This window comes from Prionailurus viverrinus, chromosome D1, assembly GCF_022837055.1.
Source record: "Prionailurus viverrinus isolate Anna chromosome D1, UM_Priviv_1.0, whole genome shotgun sequence".
NCBI lineage: Eukaryota > Metazoa > Chordata > Mammalia > Carnivora > Felidae > Prionailurus > Prionailurus viverrinus.
Genome location: NC_062570.1, coordinates 73,403,349 through 73,418,935, shown reverse-complemented (window position 1 = coordinate 73,418,935; position 15,587 = coordinate 73,403,349). Strand labels below are relative to the sequence as shown.

The window sequence follows — 15,587 nt, the reverse complement described above, 5'->3', positions numbered from 1 at the left end:
GACGAAAATTCCTGGAATTGATGATGGTTGGTTGCATAACACTGTGAAAATATCAAAAGGCACTGAATTGTACACTTCAAAATGGTTAAAATAGCAAATTTTATAGTATGTGAATTTTACCTCAAAAAAGGTTTAAAAGTTCAACCCTTAAAGACCCTTTGGTCACTGAACCTCTATGTTTAATCAATGTGTTAACAGTAACTTTTTAGATCTAATACTTTTTTTTTGTCTTGAAAAAATAATCAGGTTTCAGGGCACCTGGCTCAGCCAGCTGGTTACGTGTCCAACTTGTATTACGCTCAGGTCACGGTCTCACATTCGAGATGGAACCCCAAGGTGAGCTCCGTGCTGAACATGCAGCCTGCCTGGGATTCTCTCTCTGCCCTCCCCCCCCCCCCCCCACTCTCTCTCAAAATAAATGAACTTTACAAAGTGATAGCGGTGGCTGCGTGGTAACTACCATGACTTCCAGTGTAGCACTTACTACCAGGGTATTGTAATTGTGAATTCATTAAGGGCAGAGAAAGACTGTGACGTAGCTAGTACCAAGACAAGAGCTGCGCTGGTGAATGGATGAACAACTGCATAGTTGAACCTCAGGCGCCCAAACTCAGTGGCCTTTCTGGGGCAGGGACCAAATCCACCAATCCCTGAAACTGTAGCTGCTCCACGCTCACTCCCAGTCGGGGATTCGAACCTGTATATTTTTAGCGCTGACAGCTCTTCCAGAAAGTCTAACGGCGCACTTAATTTCCCGCTCTGGCCAGAAGCCTCCTTAAAGACCGATGCATGCCGGGATACGTAGTCCTGCACCTCGAGGAATCTTGGGGCACAACTCTGAAAAGCATCTCGGGACATGCAGCCAGGGAACGCCGGGAGTCACGCAGCGTAGCTCCGCCTCCTGCACGCGAAAAGGGTGGGCGTATGTGAGGTCACTTCCTGTGTGCTGGGTAGCTTCCTGCGGCTTTCCTACCCTCGCTCTCTTTTTTGCTGCCTGACCGCCGCCATCATGGGTCGCATGCACGCTCCCGGGTGAGCTCGGGTTTCTGAGCGGGTTGCAAAGCTCGGGCTGCGGGGTGAGGGGAAAAGGGGGGCGTGTGGGCAGCGAATTGAGGGGGTTGATGTTGTAGTTTATTGTGGCACTGGCCACCACCACCACCTTATTCCGAGACTTTCTTTCCCCAGGAAGGGCCTGTCCCAGTCGGCTCTGCCTTACCGCCGCAGCGTGCCCACCGTAAGTAGCTTGCGGAGACACGGGAGAAGTCGGGGAGGGGTGCTACTATCCGTCGCTCGGGAGAAGCGGTACCGAGGCGTGGGGGCCATGTGTGCGTGAGGAGCTCCTCTTGGAGGGTGGTAAAGACCTCTGTGCTTCGGTACTATCCCTGGTTTCTCCTTCTAAGGCAAGTTTCTTTTCCCTAAACAGTGGCTGAAGTTGACGTCCGACGACGTGAAGGAGCAGATCTACAAACTGGCCAAAAAGGGCCTGACTCCCTCACAAATCGGTGGGTATATATATATATAATGTAGCTCCTTCCGCCTGCCTTCGTGTAAGTTGCTGAACAAGTCGCTGGGGGTAAACGTGTCGCATACGTGCTTTAAAAACTTTTTGCTGGTTTTCCTGGCTTTACCGCTGATGACCGCGGCCAAGTGTTTGTTTTTTGAACTCTCAAGTTCTTTAATTTGGAAGACGGGAAAATTGTTAAAATGCTCGCCAAAATTTAATGAGTACTTAGTATGCGCTAGGTAGTTAGTTACTCCTGGCTGAATGGTTCTATACATTTTATATATAATGACTTCATGTAATTCTGATTGCCGTACTTTCAAATGATTGTGAAGTTTTCTCCATCTTACAGTTGAGGAAACTGAGGCACCGTGCAACTATATAATTAGTCTAGCCAGAGGTATCACACAAAATAGGAAATACATAATAAACTGTAAAATACTCAGATGGTGCTATTTTGAGATTTAAATTTTTTTTTTTCAACGTTTATTTATTTTTTGGGACAGAGAGAGACAGAGCATGAATGGGGGAGGGGCAGAGAGAGAGGGAGACACAGAATCGGAAACAGGCTCCAGGCTCTGAGCCATCAGCTCAAAGCCTCACGCAGGGCTGGAACTCCCGGACCGCGAGATCGTGACCTGGCTGAAGTCGGACGCTTAACCGACTGCGCCACCCAGGCGCCCCAAGATTTAATAATGTATGTAAAGGTCTCAGAAGAATGTCTGATTATTAAGTTCAATTATTAAGCAAATATACGTGGGAATCTCACTGATTTCTTTGGTGGCCTATAATCCATCAAGTTCACTCTGTTGATAAGCACCAGCATTGGCAGTTTCCTCCAGAACGGTTTTCCTTAGTGCTGGGTAAACCAACCTTGGATGTCTGAGTGAGCTTTACATGCATTCTCATGTTGTTTTTCTGTGATACAAAAGGAACCCTGTTTCACAGAGGAAATGTGGATAATGACTTGATCTCAGAGTCTTGACATCACATGCTTCAGTTCTGTGTTTGGCGGGGAGGATTTATATTACTGTTTTTTTTCAGGTGTGATCCTGAGAGACTCCCATGGTGTTGCACAAGTACGTTTTGTGACAGGCAATAAAATTTTGAGAATTCTTAAGTCCAAAGGACTTGCGCCTGATCTTCCTGAGGACCTCTACCATTTGATTAAGAAAGCTGTTGCTGTTCGAAAGCATCTTGAGAGGAACAGAAAAGTAAGAGAATGGAACTGTTTGTATGAGCTTCAATAAACTGTAGTGCATCTGATTTGAATTTCCTAAAGAGGCTTGAAACACAAACTGTGACACCACAGTTGCTTTGAAATAAAAATTCTACCAGAAAAGACTGGCAGGAGGTGGGTGGCTTTGGCTCCTCTAGATGCAGTATATCACTTGATTGAAAATGTTGAGTTATTTATTTGCAGAATTTTGTTTTATTTGCACAGTTTTGCGAATCATTCATGTTAAAATTTTGGGGCGCCTTAAATTCCCTTAAGGATTTAATCTAGCCACATGAACCTTAGCCTAGGATTCTATTACAGGGCATTGGGTAACTTAAAAGTGCACGGTATCTATACATTCTTTTGTTAAAATAATATTTGATTATTGTTTTGAGGGAGTCTTCTTAAATTATGTCGATTTTTATTTTTAGGATAATAAATCTTTATAATTTGTCCTTTAGGATAAGGATGCTAAATTCCGACTGATTCTTATCGAGAGCCGTATTCACCGGTTGGCTCGATATTATAAGACCAAACGAGTCCTCCCCCCAAATTGGAAATAGTAAGTATTAACCTTTTTTGTTAATAAGAACAGACATTAGCCATATAGTAAACACAGTAGCAACTATAGTAAAAGGCCTGTTAGTGAATGTTTTAGTCCATGGCTATGTGGTCAACTACTATTTCAATTCTGCCATTTTGGGAGGAATACAGCATAGACAATACATAAACAAATGGGTATGGCCGTGTTCCACTGAAACTTTATTTACAAAGGCTAGCAAAGGGCCATAGTTTGCAGACCCCTGATTTAAAACATGAATAAGCCCTTTGAATCACTTCTAGATAGTGGGTAAAGTTTCAGCTCATAGCTCTGCTCCTTGTTTTTATGTTGTCTTCATTTTTGCATAGATAGCTCATTATGATGATTAATTTCCAAACATTCACAGGTTTCACTAGAAGGGTTTTTCCTTATGTTGGCCGGTTCTCCCTTAGATGAATGAGCATCTTTGTTCTTCATGCTTAAACACAATAAACTAATTCAGGAACCTTGGCATTTTGGTGCATTTTATGTATTTGTGGTTTATTTTAGCTGTTTGAAAATAGCTCTGCTAGGTGTTAGAGTCTGTGAATAAATATGGGGGACCTATAATAATCCAACTCTTCTTCCCTCTTCTTTTTTCCTTTTCAGCGAGTCATCCACAGCCTCTGCCCTGGTTGCATAAATTTGACCATGTGCTCAAGCAATAAAATCATTGTCTAACAAGAAGCATAGTTTGTATTTTCTTTCCCTAGAAGTATATATATCATCGATTCATATGTATTGGTTTTTTGATGTGGAAGTGTTGTAGCACAATGAGAAGTGTGATTTTGAGGGGAGCAATGAGGTAGCACCCATCTATTCATCCCTTCACTGCTCAACTAGCTGAGCAGTTTATAACTTGGTGGGTGGTTAAATGGGGGAGGGAGTGGCAGAACTGGAAGAAACTAGGAAAGCAGTGACTTGTTTTGATGTCATGGCAAAAATGTTTCTAAGTATTTTTGGTACATTTGATGTTAAGACTGAGGTAGACCTGTGAGGAATGTTATCCCGGTAGTGTATGTGGCAGTCTACTAAGAAATGCACAAAAAGTTTCTCTGCAGGAGGAACATCTTTAGTATGAAGGGTCCTAAGGAAGACCTGATAATTTGATCCCAGTCTTGTTGGTAAGGCTTAAAGGTGAAGAAGGGATTCAGGTAACAGTAAGCACAGTTCATTTGAATCAGGGAGCCAGAAGAACTGTTGGTGAGGTGAACCCAGGTCACTAAGCCTTGCAACTTTTGGAGGGTTAAATAAACACTCAGCTGGGTGTTTTCAGAGTATTTAATTCTTAACCTAATGAGGTATGTGGGTATCCCTGTTTAAAAGAGGCAAGTCTGGAACCATGAGTGAGTTGTTGATTGTAAGACAGGTAAATGATAAGCTGTACGTCAGGCGGGTATATGGAGCCATGCTCCTTCAGAATTCAGAAAACGTTAAAGTAGGTGATTTTTATGTACTGCCTGTTTTCTAAGTGTGTATCACTTAAATAGATACACTGAATAAGCTATTTTCTTAAGGTTTACCCTAAGCAATAATCAAAGTTGTATTTGAAATCACACTATTAGGTGAAGTCCCTTTTTTAAGAGACTAGTAGCAGCTAGCATTGATCGCCTTTTGAGTACTGTGCTCTGGGGTTACAGGCACCAAGTGACTTGCCTTGTTCTTCAGAGCACTTGATCTATTCACCTACCCGGTATTGTGAGCTCTATGCTGGGTATGCAAGCTGATTCAGTCCCCCTTCTAATGGGCTCACAAATAATTGGAAACCGTCTGTTGCAGTATTTTACCCAATTCTTACCTGGTGTTAAAGATTTAAGTTTTTCATCCTTTGTGTTCATGTTCATGTCTTAAAAGTGACTAACCATCATAAACCAAGAATCAATCTGACGAGTAAGGCAAACATTTCCAAGAGTGATGAATAAGTAAAACAAGGTAACTCCCAGCACGATCCCTTGGAATCCCTAAGTAGCTATGCAGATGTTGGGTAATGATGGTTCTGGACCAAAAACTAGTTAATAGTAGGTGGGACATTTGATGTTTCAAAGCATGTATAGATTTTGTTCCTTTTTTTGTTAACATTTATTTATTTTTGAGAGAGCATGAGCAGGGGAGGGGCAGAGAAAGAAGGAGACAGAATCCTAAGCAGGCTCCAGGTTCTGAGTTGTCAGCACTGCCCATCGCGGGGCTTGAACTCACAAACTGTGGGATCATGACCTAGGCCGAAGTCAGACACAACTGAGCCACCCAGGTGCCCCTAGGTTTCTTTGTAATTGTAAGAAGTATTTGTATATTTGTGATTCTTACCATCAAGCCAACAATTAACTACAACTGTTTTTAAGGTTTTTATTTTTTGAGAGCACAAGCAGGAGGGGGCGGAGAGAGGATCCAAAATAGGCTCCATGCAGTCAGTGCAGAGCCCAACACCGGGCTCAGTCCCACAAATAGATCATGACCTGAGCCGAATCAAGAGTTGGACATTTAACCAGCTGAGCCACCAAGGCACCCCCAGAATTACTGCAAATACAACTGCAAGTAGGTTTTTAATGCCTTAAAAAATGAGTTTATTTGATATAGTAAACAAAATGTAAAAACATCTGCAATTCTTTTAAATTGTGAGCAGAGGGGTCAAACTTGGTCCTCAGCAACAGCTCTGCCACTTAAAGGCTATGGGGGTAAAATCTAAAGAATATTGGGGCACCTGGGTGGCTCAGTTGGTTGTCCCACTTTGGCTTGGGTCATGATCTCGTGGTTTGTGTGTTCAAGCCCCACATCAGGCTCTGCGCTGACCATGTGGAGCCTGCCTGGGATTCTCTGCCCCTCCCCAGCTTGCGCATGTGTGCTCTCTAAAAAAACTAAATAAATCTCTAAATTACTGTGAGGATCATATGAAGTTAATATGTAGCAGTAGTTGAATCATTCAGAGAACTTTAGCAATTGATTTGGTGAACATCCCTCCAGGTAACTACCTGTTAAGATACTCCAAAGACTTTTGGTACATGGGCATCTTACTACATAGATCATCTCATCATTTTTGCTGGTTATGTCTTGATTTTGGTATTCCATGGTGCTATGTACTATAATTTGCCTTGTTATCTTGAGATAAGTCCCAGGAATGGGAACTTTGGCGTGTATGTTTTATATTTTGCCAAACTGCATTTCAAAAGTCTACTGATAAAATTATCAAAAAGTCCATGAGTGTCATTTCTTCAGGTACCTTTCAAATTTTTTTTTTTTTAGTTTTAGAAAGGGTGAGCAGGGGAGAGGGGCAGAGGGAAAGAATCCCAAGCAGGCTCCAAGCTCAGTGTGGACTCATCCCATAACAGATATGACCTGAGCCGAAATCAAGACTTGGACACTCGACCAACTGAGCCACCCAGGCTCAAAACTTGTTTTTTGTTTAAGAAGGATACTCTGTTTTTTGTTTTATTCTATTTTACTTACTTGATTAATGAATATTTAATCTTTCCTTTTTGTGAATTGCCTATTCATGCCCTATAAAGTCTGTCTCTTTTGGAATATTGTTAGTCTTTTTTTCTTTTTTTTTTTTTTAATGTTTATTTTTGAGAGAGACCGAGTACGAGTGGGGAGGGGTAGAGAGAGAGGGAGACACAATCCAAAGCAGGCTCCAGGCTCTGAGCTAACAGCACAGGGCCTGACACAGGGCTTGAACCCACAAACCATGAGGTCATGACCTGAGCGGAAGGTGGATGCTCAACCAATTGAGCCACCCTGGCGCCCCTGGAACATTGTTATTCTTAATCCTACCTATAACAAGTATTACAAATATTTTCCCCGATGTTTTCTGTCTTTCCATCTTGTTTGTGGTATTTTTGCTGTAGAAGTTTAAGAATTTTATAATCCCTAATGATTTTTCTTTATGATCTCTTTTTAAAAAAACAGATCAGTCTAATAAATTGTGTTTTCTGCTTCCCCTTCTGTTTAATATGGTCTTCATCCATCTTTCAGACTTAGACATTTCTTCCTTTTTAAACAAAACTTTCTGACACAGTTGGAATCAGCATGTACATGTTATTTGTCCAAATCTATCCATATGTGAGCAGCTAGGGTTTGAAGGTTTCCTTCAAGAACTGTTCTCTTCATTTAAAAATTATCTTTTCTGGGACACCAGGGTGGTTCAGTTGGTTGAGTGTCTGACTTGGGCTCAGGTCATGATTTCATGGTTCCTTAATTTGAGCCCCACATGGAGCTTGCTATCAGCACAGAGCCTGCTTTAGATCCTTTGCCCCACTCTCTGCCCCTCCCCACTTGTTATCTCAAAACAACATTTTTTAAAGAATCATCTTTTCTCTGGGACACCTGGCTGGCTTACTTGGTAGAGCATGCAACTCAATATTGGGGTCCTCGTGAGTTCTAGCCCCATGTTGGGCATAGAGTTTACTTTAAAGATAAAAGGTAAAATGAACATGTATCACTTAAAGGAAAGATGATTTTTTAAGTTTTTTTTTTTTTTTTTTAAGTAAACTGCCCAGCATGGGGCTGAAACTCATGAAGACTCTGAGATCAAGAGTCACATGTTCCACTGACAGCCAGCCAGGTGCCCCTCATCTTACTACTATTTTTTAATCAAAATTATGCATATGTGTGGTTATAAAAGTATTTTACAGGGGTGCCTCGGTGGCTTGTTCGTTGAGCGTTCAACTTTGGCTCAGGTCATGATCTCCTAGTTCGTGAGTTCAAGCCCCCGTGTCAGGCTCTGTGCTGACAGCTCGGAGCCTGGAGCCTGCTTTGAATTCTGTGTCTCCTTTTCTCTCTCTGCCACCTTCTCCACTTGTGCTGTCTCTCTTGCTATCAAAAATAAATTTTAAAAAATTAAAACATGCTTTTAAAAAATAAAAGTATTTTACCAGACAACTAAAAACAATCTTCCCTTTCATAGTCTGAAGTCTAGAGAAACTACTTTAAACTCAGCTGTTTTTTTTCTAACATATAATGCTTTCTTTTTTTTTTTTTACTGTTGGTTTATTTTGAGAGCACAAGCTGGGGAGGGGCAGAGAGGAGAGGAAATCCCAAGCAGACAGGGATGCTGGGCTTGATCCCTTGATGAACTGTAAGATCCACAAGATTATGACCTGAGTTGAAATCAAGAGTCAGATGCTCAACTGACTGAGCCACCCAGGCACCCCTATGCCTTCTTATTTTCAAACAACAGTCCTTTAAAAAAAAAAAAAAAAAAAAAAAAAAAAAAAGGTGAGGGATGCCTGGGTGGCTCAGCCAGTTAGGTGTCTTGATTTCAGCTCAGATCATGATCTCACAGTTTGTGGGTTTGAGCCCCACATCGGGCTCTGTGCTTTGGGCACAGATTCTGCTTGGGATTCTCTCTCCCTCCCTCTGCCTCTCCCCTGTTGCTCTCTTGCTCATTCTCTCAAAAAAGTAAATTAATTAAAAAAAAATTGAGGTGAAATTCACATAACATAAAATTCATCATTTTAAAGTGAACAGTTCAGTGGTGGTTAGTATATTTATAATGTGCAAACATCACCCTGTCTAGTTCCAAAATATTTTTATCACCCCAAAATGAAACCACACTCAAAGCAGTTAACTCTGGGGCACCTGGGTGGCTGAGTCAGTTAAGGCTATGGTTTGCTCTTAATTTTGGCTCAGGTCATGATCTTTATGGTTGGTGAGATTGAGCCCCACGTTGAGCTTTTCACTGACACAGGGGAGCCTGCTTGGAATTCTCTCTGTCCCTCCCCAACTTGCACATGTGTACGCTCTCTCAAATAATATACATACATACATGGAAACATACAGTTATTCCTCATTCTCCCCACCTCACTCTGCCTTTGGCAACCACCAATCTGCTTTCTGTTCTGGATATTTCAAATAAATGGAATTCATGTAACATGTGATCTATTATGTCTGGCTTTCACTTAGCATCATGTTTTGGGGGTTGATTCACGTAGCATGTCAGTACGTTTATAGCTGAGTAGTGTTCCACTGCATATAAGCATAATTTATGCATTCACTCGAAAGATATTTGGGCTTCCACCTTTTGGCTATTTCAAATAGTGCTGCTACAAACATTCATGTACATGTACGTGTTTTGAGCCCTTGTTTTCCATTCTTTGGGATACACACAAGTGTGGAGTTCCTCTAACATTTTTATACTAGGATTTTTTGCATTTTATTTTATACCTCTTCCCTTGGAATCCTCGTAATTACAGTTTTTGGTTAAATCAGTATTTTAGGTTTACATTTCTGTGGCTTTTATATAACAGATGCTTATGTATAGTATGTGTAATTCTATGCTTAATATTTCATGTAAATATGTTTACCTAAAATGTGTTAGTAGTTACCTTGTATGTTCAAGCATGTTTACTTCCTTTCTTTTTCTTGGTGATATCCCTCCCAGGGCCTGTAACTTCTAACTCCAATTCAGACAGGTTACTCTTAAAAAAAAAATTTTTTTTTAATGTTTATTCATTTTTGAGAGATGGAGACAGAGCATGAGTGGGGGAAGGGCAGACAGAGAGGGAGACACAATATCCGAAGCAGGAGGCTCCGGGCTGTCAGCACAGAGCCTGATGCAGGGCTTGAACCCACGGACTGCGAGATGAAGTTGGACGCCCAAACAACTGAGCCACCCAGGCGCCCCAGACAGGTTACTCTTAAGACCCACAGGTCTGGGATCCCCTTTCTGCATCAATATGGGGATTCTTCCAGCCTCTAGTGTCAGATTCCTATACTCACATGTCTTCTTTCTTGATTTTCTCCTTCCTTTTGGTGAACCATCCTCTGGTAGCTCCCAAAGAAAAGGCTCACTCCTTGGAACTCATTTCTTTTCTGTTTATATCAACTCCTAGGTAATTTCATCTGGTCTTCCCTGAACTCCAGCCTTAGGTATGCATTGGCCTATTCAACATCCCCACTTGGATCCCTAATAAACACCTAGACTTTTGTTTAATCCCAAACAGAACTCCTGATTTTTGCAGCCCAGACCTGCTCTCTCCCCAGACATCTCCATCTCAGTGAATGGCAACTCATCATCAGACCAAAAAGCCTGAGTCAACCTTGACTTTTTTTTTCTCTTACACCTTACAGGTACTTGATCACCAAATCCTCTTGGCTCTACCTTTACAACATATGCCCACAGTTGAACCCTTATGGCCTTTCCTACAACCACCCTAGCCCAAAGTCGCTTTCTACCCTTACTAGTGTAAAAGCCCCCTAAACTGTTCTGTTTCTACCTGTGAGCTCCACCGAGGTCTTTTCAACATCCAGCATGTAGAGCGATCTAAAATGTAAGTCACACGATGTCCCATAGGCTCAAAAACCTCCAGTGGCTTCCCATCTCCTTCAGAATTAAATCTAAAATCCTTATCTTAGCCTATAAAGGAGTGTTAGGATCCTGGCAGGAAACAGACGGATGTCACACTCACATTGAGGAATTAGGCAAGAATCTACTAAAGGAACAGTTTACAAAGATGTGAGTGGGGTTTAGGGAAGCCACGGGGCATACTGTGTGCTAGTTCCTGGAGCTAGCAACCATGGGGAGATATTAGGCGTTTCCACCCCCAGTCTGAAGAGTGCAGGGGAACTAAGGAGGGTCACCTGACAGAAGCTGTGGCCCTCAGTAAAGACTCCTGCCTTCTGATTTGTTGCAGGTACCTTCCATTGGCCAAATCCCACAGGAAGCCAGAGGTCAAGGGAGCCTGTTGATGTGGTCCATGAACATCAGGTTCCCAGGCAGCAGAGAAGGTGGAGAGTGGATCTGGAGGGACAAGAGGAAAATATCCAGTACAAAGGGCCCCCATGACTTGGCCTCCTCCAGCCACCTCCGTGTTCGTCTCCCACCACCCTTTCTAGTCCCTGTGGCATGGTTTCACAGACACTCTTCCCAGAGCCACTGGCCTTGTTGATTCCTCTGCAGGGAAGGCTCTTACCCCAGCTATCCACATGGCTTCATTCCTTCCCTTAGGTCTCTATTCAACTGTAACTTCACAGGCACTGTGTAAAAGAGGGCCCCCTCTCACTCAGCACTCCTTCCCCTCAATCCTGCTCTTCTTCAGAGTGCTGATTACTACCTGACATGTTCATATTTTCAGATTAGAAGAGCCATTTGAACAAGGACCTTGTTTGTTCACTGCTCTATCTCTGGTTTTTAGAATAATGTCTGGCACGTAGTGGGTTCTCAGTATTAATGCATATAAATGTTAAATGAATGCACATAAGAGTTGAAAGAAGTTTCTAAGATCTTGGAAAATGCCTTTTTCAACTCTCACTGTTGATTGGCAGAGAATTTGGGAATGGGGTCTAGGTTGGAAATCATTGTTCCTAAACATTTTTAGCACTTATTGTTTCTAAACTGCTGTTGAGAAGTCAGTTATCATTCTGATTGATTGCCCCTCCTTTGTTTGTCACCTGTTTCTTTTCTTTGTTTTTGACTTGATGTTCTTAGGATCATCTCTTTATTGCTTAGTGTTCTGAGATTTGCGATAATACCTGGGTTTTATTTTATTTTTTTTCATTTGTTCTGCAAAGTAACCTATTTCAGTCTCAAAATTGTCTTGCAGTTCCTGAAGATTTTCTTGAATTATTCCTTTAATGTTTCTTTCACATTATTTTCTATGTTCTCTTTCTGAAGCTCATTATTTGCTCAGACTTTCTGGACTGATCCTCTAATTTCTTCATCTTTTACCAACTATTGTCCATCTCTTTTCCTACTTTCTGGGAAGTCTCTGCTTTATCTTCTAATTTTACTTAGCGTTTCATTAATACCTTCATATGTTTAATTTCCCAGAGTCAGTGGTATGTCGGTGTTATATGCATGTTGTGGTATGAATACACACACGTGTGTGTAAATATACATATACGTTGTGGGTATACACATGTGTACATTGTTCACATGCATATGTGTTGTGTGTTGGTATGTTGGCAAATGTTTAACTCTTGGGGGGGATGACAACACTGATTTGTAGTGTTTACCTATTTCTGTGGTGTAAAAACTCCCACTATGGCTGATTTCAAGCTCCCAATGCGATGTCACATGGAGTTGGGAAAAGATGCTTGGTAGACCATCATATAGGATTGTGTAGGATTTCTCCTATACAGAAACAGTAAACATAAGTGATTTCAAGATTATGAATGATAGTAAAACTATAAAACAATCCAGAAGTGATGGGTTTTGAGTATTTATTAATGTTTATTTTTGAGAGACAGGGCATGAGTGGGGGAGGGGCAGAGAGAGAGGGGGACACAGAATCCGAAGCAGGGTCCAGGCTCCGAGCTGTCAGCACAGAGCCTGAGGTGGGCCTTGAACCCACGAACCATGAGATCAAGACCTGAGCCAAAGTCGGATGCTTAACAGACTGAGCCACTCATTAATGCTGGTGAGCCACTCATTAATGCAGGTGCCCCTCATTAATGATAATCTTAAACTTTTTCTGCCTCTCATTTTCTGTTTTTGCTTGTTTGTCATTTACATTGGAGGCCTTCCTCAAATGTCCAGTAGTCCTTGCAAGAATTTGAATTGTTTGAATTGTATCCAGATGCAGTTACTCTTTTTCATTACTAGGTGGCGTATATTGTGTTGTTGCTGATGCTTCTAACACTACCATATACCTGCAGTCTCTTATATAATTTAAATGTGCTCTCATATTTATTATTTTTTTGATTTTTCACAACTTCGAAAAAAGTTGAATGCAGATATTCTTGGAAGGAGGCTTGGCATAAATTCAAAAAATATATATATCCCATTTTGAAAATGAGGAAATTATGGTTCAGAAAAGGTAACTCAAACCAAGAGCATTAGGATGTCTGGTGTTCCTATCACTATACCTGGATGCCTCTCACAATCTTTCTTTCAAGGCTTTTTTTTTTTTTTTTTAAAGTGAGGAGTGCAAATAATAAAGACTCATGTTCAGGGTACCTGGCTGGCTTAGTCATTATTGCACACAACTCTTGATATAGGGGTCAAACACCCATGTTCTTCTAGACAAATCAACTTAAAAATTATTAACAGTAACATTTTAGCTAACTTCTAGCATGAAAATATATCCATTAGAGTAATCATATTTTTAAATCTCCAGAAATCTAAGTGAACTTAGGCATTGCTCTTTTATATTGTTTCTCTCTAATGTTACCTATAAGTAAAAATTCAGATTCTCCCAAGCTAAGGATAAGAGTCGCCTTTCAGCTCCAAGCAAGCGCTGTTGCCACATCCCAGCCTTACCTGCAGTCATACTGCTGCTCACACTATTATGTGTTGCTGTGGCTAGTAGTAGTAGTTTGGGACTGATAAACCCCCATATCAGGATAGTGTGCCTCTCTAGTGGGGAGGAGGTGAGCAGGGTTGGGCGGGGCTACACAGTTTCACCTGTGTCTGTAATGCTTTCTTGTCTAAGCTAGGTGGTGGGTACAAAGGGTTTTTGTTTATAGTCTCTGTGTCTCTCTGTCCAACATAACTCATTTAAAAAAGTCTCTGTGAGGTCTATAATTATAAACTCAGTTTGTTCACTCGGCAGATATTTATTGAACACTTTTGGGAAAAATACTACTTCTATACAAGCTGTGAACAGCAGTTCAGGGTCTGGATTCATCACTAATTCATTCAACACACATTCACTGAGTTCCTGCTGTGGGCAGGGTGTCATGCCAGATGCTAATAAGATGACTCACACCTGATCCTACCCTTTAAAAGACTCGGAGTGTGGGGGAGGGGCACATTATCCAGTAATTATACAAACCTCACAAGACAGAAATTAGCTTCAGAAGAGAGGTGTAGAGAAAGTGTTAGGGACGAATCACAGAATTTAGAAGGACTTCACAGAGGAGATGGCAGTTAAGCTGGATCATGTTGGGCAAGTGGGGAGGGGGCAAACCACAAGCAAAGAGCCTTCTGGGCAGAGGGAACAGCATGAGCAAAGTATGAAGGTGGGAGAGTGTTCAGCTTGAGGCTCTAGAGACTATTTTAGTTTGATTGGTGAACTCAGTGGTAAAGTTTGGGAAGGAGTTAGGTCAACTCCCAGGGGGCCCAGGTCCAGGGCAAGCTGCTAGAATATTCTGTAGGAAACACAGAACTATTTGCTGTTTGTAAGGGGAACGGAGCCTGGGTGGGAACACATAGGACCTGCCAGAACAGGAGCAGGTGGGAGACGGATCACAGTAGTCGAGTCCACAGAACCTGGCAGCTGTTTGAGTTTAGGTTGGGAGTGCTCTTCACAAGTGGTTTTTCAGTGTCTGCTTGAACTCCTCCAGGGATGGAAGGTCACCACTCAAAAGGATTTTGATAGTAAGTAGTCCCTCATTTGTGTACTAGGTCTCACATGGAACTCTACTGCACAGGAGTGTGGTAAGGGGGAAGGAGGTAGAAGAGGAGGAACTTGGACAAACAGAAAGCATGCTATCTCTGCAAGGGACTGTCCTCTCTGGTTTTGGTAGTCAGTGTGCTTAAGGGTGAGCCCAGCTGGAGTTTCTGAAGTGGGGGAGGCTGCTTTGGGGCTGTGTTCCTTCAGGCATTGACCAACAGGCTGGAGGTTGGGGCTCCTGGATCGCCTTTGTGGTCCCCATATGGGGATGCCATGGTGCTGGGATTGGAATGCCATACCTATGGGGGGCGGGGAGCTTGGGACAGAGAGACTGTCTAGTGCTTCAGGTAAGGGGTGGTCTTTGGTCATCCTGGAGGTTCTGCTCTGCTGACATTTCCTCTTCTAGTTTCAACTGATCTGAGATCCTCTCAGCAAGAGCCATCACATTGGCTCTCTCACCCCACCAATATGGCTTTAGGTTCAAAGATTGGGTCAAGACTGGTCTTCCAAGAAAGACTGATTAGGTACCCTTTGGGTGTTATTAGAGCCCCTCCCCATTGCCCTCAGATCTCTCCAGCTAATTTATCTCCATCACTGGAGAGGCACATACATTTCCTAGAGGGTCTGACAGATTATTTGAGAGCCTATTCTAATAGGGTTATTTATTAACAAATTCACAAAGATTTGAAAGGGTGCAGCTTTTGTAAATTGTAAAGTCCTATGCTAAGTGTCATTATTTATGTGAATCATCCCTGAGCACTTCTGATTCAGGATCAGGGAGTTATGGAATACAAACTCTTTTGTCCCATAATTTCTTTGGAGCTTTTTTTTTTTAATGTTTATTTATTTTTGAGAAAGAGAGACAGAGCACAAGCAGGGGAGGGGTAGAGAGAGAGGGAGACACAGATTCTGAAGCAGGCTCCAGGCTCTCAGCTGTCAGCACAGAGCCCAACATGGGGCTCAAACTCATGAGCCATGAGATCATGACCCGAGCCAAAGTCAGACCTTTAACCGACTGAG

General features: G+C 42.2%; 1 protein-coding gene across 2 annotated transcripts; it reads left to right on the top strand.

Moving 5' to 3' along the window:
* The first annotated feature begins 925 nt into the window (after positions 1 to 925).
* On the top strand, positions 926 to 14,904 carry RPS13 (ribosomal protein S13). 2 transcript variants are annotated; one of them, XM_047877142.1, is made up of 6 exons: positions 926 to 1,032; positions 1,186 to 1,234; positions 1,424 to 1,502; positions 2,546 to 2,715; positions 3,182 to 3,282; positions 14,894 to 14,904. In XM_047877142.1, coding segments are annotated over exons 1-6 (423 nt in total). In that variant the 5' UTR covers positions 926 to 1,009; the 3' UTR covers positions 14,895 to 14,904. The 2 variants fall into 2 exon arrangements, with proteins under 2 accessions (XP_047733098.1, XP_047733097.1); XM_047877141.1 differs by lacking the exon at positions 14,894 to 14,904 and adding an exon at positions 3,910 to 3,987.
* The last annotated feature ends 683 nt before the right edge of the window (positions 14,905 to 15,587 follow it).